This window comes from Rattus norvegicus, chromosome 2, assembly GCF_021556685.1.
Source record: "Rattus norvegicus strain SHRSP/BbbUtx chromosome 2, alternate assembly SHRSP_T2T, whole genome shotgun sequence".
Taxonomy (NCBI): domain Eukaryota; kingdom Metazoa; phylum Chordata; class Mammalia; order Rodentia; family Muridae; genus Rattus; species Rattus norvegicus.
The window spans coordinates 182438075-182445618 of record NC_141535.1 but is presented as its reverse complement, the minus strand read 5'-3'; the positions used below and the strand labels follow the sequence as shown (position 1 = coordinate 182445618).

The 7544-nt window shown below is 40.9% G+C and overlaps 1 protein-coding gene across 1 annotated transcript; it reads left to right on the top strand.

Annotated features, from left to right (window-relative positions):
- Positions 1–1835: 1835 nt before the first annotated feature.
- On the top strand, positions 1836–2930 carry LOC120100594 (TD and POZ domain-containing protein 2-like). The gene has a single exon (XM_087643834.1). It carries the CDS (start codon positions 1836–1838, stop codon positions 2928–2930), a length of 1095 nt encoding a protein of 364 aa, XP_087499960.1.
- Positions 2931–7544: the final 4614 nt, after the last annotated feature.

Below are 7544 nucleotides of genomic sequence, written 5' to 3'. Positions count from 1 at the left end.
AAAACACAAAGAGATAAATGGGCATGTGTTCTTTGAGGGATAAGTGGTCTTTCCTTTCCCTGTGGTCATTCATCCTCTATTGCTGAATGCAGAGCAGACTGTTTGACCTGTTCTCAGAGCAGCTCAGCTGTCTCATCTGGTTTATAGCTGCTAAAGACTTTCTAGTGTTTTTATAGTAAAAATACCAACTATTATCTGTATTTATTATCATCTCTGAGGCTTTCTCCCTCTACCTGTCGATCTAGGCTTAGAGCTTGAAGCTTCTAGACTCTTAGTCTATTCTACGCCTAGAGAAAATTTAGCCTCTGAAACTTATAGGTGAATAACTCACTCCTATTTAGTTTTTTCTGAGGTCTGGATGGGTAGTTTAAAACTCTTCTCCATTGTACCTGATTCAATCTGAATTATTTCAGCTTTTCCTGAGCTGCTCTTCTTTGCCTCATACTAACTTTCACCAACTGTTGTACTCTTCTGACTCCTTTCTTGTTCTCTGAATCATTCTGTCTTTCCCTGTGTCTCCATTTCTCTCTCTTCAACCTGTCTCCGAAAAACGTTCCTGGAAAAACTGCCTCCCCTCTCACTTTTCTCTCTGTACTGGTTTCTTTTCCTTCATTATTTTTTAATTTTTTACATCCCAAATGTTACCCCATTCCAGTTTATCCTTGCAGAGTTGTTCACCACTCCCTTCCCCCAAATAAATCAATAGGAGCCTATCTGACAAAACTCATAGCAGGGTCTTTATTTTCTTTTCTAGCTCAGGCACCCCCACCCCTCTCACCACCCCAATGCACCATAGTCATGAAACATCATTTTGGTGGTGAAGGAGTACCAAATGTCTTCCTGTTTAGACTACTGTGGACTTAAGTAACCTATAAAGCTGGAGGGGATGACTTTTAACAGTTTTTGTCTTAAGTTGAAGTAGTTAAATCCAGTTCATCTACAGACTCTTTTGGTAGAAAAACACACCTTTAATCTGAGTCTAGAAGATACACCATTAACTGGGCCCTACTTCTTTTGCAGGCCCATAAAAGTACATAGAAGGAGGTAGCTGTGAGTCTGCCTGCTTGCTCTCATTTTACTAGCAAGCTCATTTATTCACTGGTATCTGAACCTACTTCTGCAGGATTCTTTTTAATTCTGAAGATGACCTGAGACTTCAAACCTTGTGGAATAAGTAAGTATTGACATTAGCCAATTTTATATTAGTTTGACTTCTGCCTACAGATTTTTCTCATACAACCACTTTCTATTTATATAGAGAAATTTATCCCTTATGTTTAGTAGAGGACCCTGATTAGTACAACACAGTTGAAATGATAGTGTTTACACATTTCCAAACAGTTCCAAAGTTGGATACAATAGTCAAAACCAGTTAACATTGACCTAAGATTCAATAAACATACACAGAGATATACAAAACCATGGTAGGTTTGGGTGGAGGTAGTGGAGACTGAGAGAGACACGAACACAGAAAGGAGGAGACATACAGACACAAACAAACAAAGAGAGACAGAGAGAGAGGGGGGAGGGAGAGGGCGAGGGTGAGGGAGAGGGAGAGAGAGAGAGAGAGAGAGAGAGAGAGAGAGAGAGATTTAACAGTCATAGTGGTCTGTTTTATCTTTTGTAGAACAAATATGAAAACCTACAGAAACTACATAGAAATAGACATTTCCAAGTATATAAAAGGGGAAATTTAGCAGAAATGAAAATAAAATCTAATTCTATCTATCTAAATCTGTCTAAATTATATCTATAATTGTATCTTACAGAGGAAAGAGTAAGTTCTATTAATTTCTTTCAGATCAACTTTAAACTCCAAACTACCTCCAGAAGACATGTCAGGGGACCTGGAAGCCAAGATCTGTGGCTACACACATATCAGTGTTCAGAGATTCTGCTACAAGTGGACCATTAGCAACTTTTCATTTTGCATGGATGGAATTCGGGAAAATATTACAAGCCCAGTGTTCTCATTAGAGGGCAATGAAGAAGTGCAATGGTGTTTGAGAATATTCCCAAATGGTGTTGATGAAGAAAGCAAAGATTACCTGTCTGTTTCCGTGGGTTTGCACAGTTGTCAAAAGAGCCCAGTTTTGGCAAAGGTGCAGGTCTGGATCATAAATGCCCAAGGAGAGAAACATCAAATCAAAGAGATCCCAAATATTTTAAGCTTTAGTCCAAAACAACAATGGGGATTGAGTAAGTTCGTCCTTCGAGATTTCCTCCTCTCCCTTAGGCATTGGCTTCTCCCTGAAGACCAGCTCATCCTGTGTTGTAAGGTGTCCATAGTAGGACCCTCCTTTAGCACGCCTGGACATAACATGACACCTGCAAACAAGGATCCAAGGCAGAAGTTGGCGGATGACATAGGAGAGCTGTGGGAAAATTCCCTCTTCACAGACTGCAGCCTTGTGGTAGCTGGCCAGGAATTCAGAGCTCACAAGGCCATTCTAGCAGCTCGATCTCCAGTTTTCAGAGCCATGATTGAACATGAAATGCTGGAGAGCCTAACAAACCAGGTTGAGATCCATGACATTCATCGGCAAGTCTTTAAGGAAATGATGGCCTTCATTTACACAGGGAAGGCACCACACCTCCACAGCCACTCAATGGCCACTGATTTGTTGGCAGCTGCTGACATGTATGACCTGCAGGACTTGAAGGTCATGTGTGAGGATTCCCTGTGCAGTAACCTCTCTGTGAAGAATGCTATACCAACTCTGATCCTGGCTGCCCTCCTCAGCACAGTGCACCTGAAGACTAGGGTCATGGATTTCATTATACTTCATGCTTCTGAAGTCTCTAAGACCTTGGAGTGGAAGTCAATGGTGGAGTCACATCCCCACTTGGTGGAGGAAGCATTTCTCTCCCTGGCTTCTATACAGTGTTTTTCCTCGGAGACTTCACTCAAACACCTAAAGATATTTTAGGAGCTTGACAGATATGACCGACACCTGGCTTCTAACAGCTACAACTAGTGTTTTTAACAATGACTTCTGTTTAGATTACAGTTTTGCTGGAACATTTACAGTGAATCTGGGGCAAGGTAGCATGATGGCTATGGATTTCATACAGCTGTAATATTTCAAAATGGTGTGTAGGGAAATGGCAGCACTAGGGTCTTGGACATTCTACCTGACATCTATCCTGTTGATGTTGTCTTATTCTTGTCTGATGTCTTGGAACTGGGATTCAACTGGCCTGAAGCTGAGCCTACCTGACTTTCTTTGGAGAAATCTGTTTGCATTGGACTGAACAGAATAGCTGACCTAACATATGCATTAACTGACATGAAAATTTTCCACCTAATTCATGTGTATTATCTATCTGCAAATAAAAATTCTTTCAACTTTACTGTATTTTTCCTCTTAATTGCCAGTAGCCTTATTGTTCTAATTAAGACTTCAATTCTTGTATTGAGTCTACTTAAGAGAATGTGAAACCTTGACTTACCTTTGCTTTTGTATACTGGCTTTGAGTTTCTCCCCATTTAAGTTGATCTTGATACAGGATTCTTCTATATTACCATTATTATATTTAGCCATATAATCTCTGTGCCAATCTCTGGAGAAGTTTTATCATTAAGGGATCGCTTCTTAAATTCCATGTCCCGATCCAGTTTAATGATCATGTTTTTTGCTTTTTCTTTGTTTCCTTTTGTTTTGCTTTTTTTCTTTCAGTTAGTTTATGTGGTCAATTGGATTTTATTGATTTTTGCATATTGAACCACCCTTACTCACCTTCAGACAAAGCCTACTTTGGTTTTGTTAATGATATTTTTAATGTGTTCTTGTAATTATTTAATGATTATGTTTGCATGAGTCCATAAGTTAAATTGATTTGTGTTTTAGATATCAGTGTAACTGTAGTCTGTCATAAAATAGAGTGGGAAATATTCCTTCTCTTTTTATTTTGTGAAATGATTTGAGGAGTATATGCCATAACAACTCTTAGATTAACAGGTGAAAATTATGGTCCTGGGCATTTTTTGATGGGGAGATTTTAATGGCTGCTGCTATACTTTGATGCCTTTGATTTGGTGCACACGTAGTGAGAATTGAAATGGCAGCTTAGGCATATTTAATTTGATGAGTATTAGTGTCCTTACCTAATATGAGTTCAACACACATTCATGCGATACTGCCCAGAGAGATTGACTCTACTATGACCTTACTCCTCTAGTCTTCTGAACACCCAGATATACAGGGGAGACAGCTAGTGTCCTATGTACCATTGACCAGTACTGACCTTTATAATTGTAAGTCGTAAATCCCCTCCCTCCATTTTCCAAAAGACCCTCAGATCCCCTAGGTCTTTTAGATTCAATCAGGTTGACTCATAAACCCACCTGGCATGACTGTCAACAACAGTTCCAGGTTCTTTTCACAACTGAAGAAAGTGAGAGAATTGTTGGAAAAGCTTGGAAATTGGTTCCAGAGGTAAATGGTCTGCCCACACAAGTCCAGGCAAATCTTGATACAGCCTTAACTTTGACCATACCCAACTGGGATTTTAAGGCTGTTGAAGGTAGGGAGAGTATATGTGTCTACTACCAGATTCTGTTGGATGAGCCTCAGGGAAGCTTCAATCAAGTTGGCCTATAAATTTGCCTATGGTAACCAGGTGAAATAATGACAACTCTAGAGAATATTTAAAAAGAATTGTTTGAATCCCATAAGATTTACATTCTCTCAGACCCGGAAATGAGAGAAAATTGTCAGTGGGAAGCATGGCTTTTTTTTTTCAACAAACAGACCCTGATATCTGTCAGAAAATTCAGTGCCTGGATTATTTTGCTGGTAAGCAATGTCCTATAACTTTATATAACAAGAACGATATGACTGAGAGCCTTGTGGCTCAGCTCCATTCCATGCCCTGGGTAAACTTAAAGAAGGAGGGGAAAGCCAGATAGTTTTTGGTGGGCACAGGGCACAAAATTCTGTCTTTTAACAAGCACTGGGACTAATTTCAAAAAAAATTATGGGTACAGGGGCAACAGCCACCACGACCTATCCAGGTCTAGCCAAAGAAAGATTGATTTTGTAATAAATCGGATTCATTCATGGTTATTTCTGAATGACCATACTCCCAGATGGAACATTTCTTCACCAAAAAGGAGTATAGTTCCATTTTGACCTAGAGGGTGTGAAAGTGCTGGATAAAATATTTCCATTTGTGATTATTTGCATATGCTTGTCCCAGGGACTCTCACTATTAGAAGGCATGGCCTGGTTGGAGGAAGTGTGTCATCGTGGGGTTCGGCTTGGATGACCTCCTACTAGTTACCTGAGGATGCTGAGTGTGTTCCTGGCTTCCTTTGGGTAAAGATGTAGAACTCAGCTCCTCCTGCACCATGCCTGCCTGGATATTGTGACGATGACATGCTCCCTCATTGATGATAATGGACTGAACCTTGGAAACTGTTAGCCAGCTCCAAATAATTGTCATTTATAAAGCTTACATTGTTCATGGTGTCTGTTTACAGCAATATGACCCTAACTAGGACAGAGGTTGGTACCAGGAGCTGGGTATTGTGATAGGCCTGACCAAGATTTTGTTAGGGGGAATATAGATGTGGAGACTTTGGATTTGGAAAGCCATATAATGTTTTAAATGGGGCTTAATGGACTATCTTAGTAGAAATGGGGAAGATTTTGTTACTGAGAGTAAATTGAATTGTGCAGGCCTGGCCCAAGAGGTTTTTTTTTTTATTATTATTATTAACTTGAGTATTTCTTATATACATTTTTAGTGTTATTCCCTTTCCCGGTTTCCGGGCAAACATCCCCCTCCCCCCTCCCCTTCCTTATGGGTGTTCCCCTCCCAACCCTCCCCGCATTTCTGCCCTCCCGCCAACAGTCTAGTTCACTGGGGGTTCAGTCTTGGCAGGACCCAGGGCTTCCCCTTCCACTGGTGCTCTTACTAGGATATTCATTGCTACCTATGAGGTCAGAGTCCAGGGTCAGTCCATGTATAGTCTTTAGGTAGTGGCGTAGTCCCTGGGAGCTCTGGTTGCTTGGCATTGTTGTACATATGTGGTCTCGAGCCCCTTCAAGCTCTTCCAGTTCTTTCTCTGATTCCTTCAATGGGGGTCCTATTCTCAGTTCAGTGGTTTGCTGCTGGCATTTGCCTCTGTATTTCCTGTATTCTGGCTGTGTCTCTCAGGAGCGATCTACATCCGGCTCCTGTCGGTCTGCACTTCTTTGCTTCATCCATCTTGTCTAATTGGGTGGCTGTATATGTATGGGCCACATGTGGGGCAGGCTCTGAATGGGTGTTCCTTCAGTCTCTGTTTTAATCTTTGCCTCTCTCTTCCCTGCCAAGGGTATTCTTGTTCCCCTTTTAAAGAAGTAGTGAAGCATTAACATTTTGATCATCCATCTTGAGTTTCAGTTGTTGTAGGCATCTAGGGTAATTCAAGCATTTGGCCCAAAGGTTTTAGAGGAGAAATTCTGTATCTGCTATAAAGGCTGCTTGTGTAGTATTTTAGTGAAGAATGTGGCCACTTTTTGCCCCTGTCTGAAGTGTCTGCCTGAGGTTAAGGTGAAGAGATTTAGATTAATTTCCTTGAAAAAGAAAGACTCAAAACAGCCTAGTGTAATTTCTCTTGTACGGTGACTGAAATTCACTGTTATGAAGAGCATTTTAATGAGAAAAGGAAGTTGAAAAAGGAGGAAACAATTTATGTGATTTGAGTATTAAAGGGATACCAGGAAGTGAAATGGAGCTGAATCATGTGTTCAAGGATATTAAGTTTAATCAAGGAAGTAATGACCTTGGAGAAAGATCCCACCCAACTAAATTAGCTCCAGGCAACCTCCTACAAACCTTTAATCCTAGTAGGCAAAGACAAGCAGAGCTCTGATTTCAAGGCCAGACTAGAGCAGAGCAAGTTCTAGGTGAGGCCAAGCTTAAATACAGGTGTGGTGGTACACACTTTTAATCCCAGGAGAGTGGCATGTAGATGTCTAAATTCATGGTCGTCTACAGAGCAATATCCAGGACAGACAAGTTTAGACAGTGAAGGAGTTAGAAAAGTGGAGGCTAGTGATAGTATAATAGAGTAAGGGGTCCATGTTCCACTTCCTGCAAGCAGAACTCAGCAGCTTTAGCCATGTGTCTCTTGCTTTATATTTAAGAGGAGAAGAAGAGAATTGATGCTGATGAAATAAAGTTTCATAGTTTCAGAGATATGAGAAACAAAGCTGTAAAAACAAGGTTTTGAGAAATATATCTCGTGGTCAGGATGCCTATGACAAACTTGTGACCTTTCTGAGAGATACATCTGATGTCAGAATGCCAAGTGATATGATGTAGTTTTGGTGATCAAGGTATTGAGTCAAGAATAACCAGGCCTTATGGTCCAAGGCCAAGCTAATTAGGACAAAAAAAATGTTCTCAGAAGGACTCCTTACCCCTCCCTGTGGTAAATTCGGAGAACGACCACAGGATGTCATCCTGACCCCTGCCCGACCACCCAGTTCACCTCCCCCCCAAGGGACATGCCAACTTAGCCCTTTCCCAGTGATTCACCAAGGCCAATT

Excerpts from the sequence above, each read along its gene's own strand:
- LOC120100594 (XM_087643834.1), top strand. The coding sequence starts at position 1,836 with ATGTCAGGGGACCTGGAAGCCAAGATCTGTGGCTACACACATATCAGT.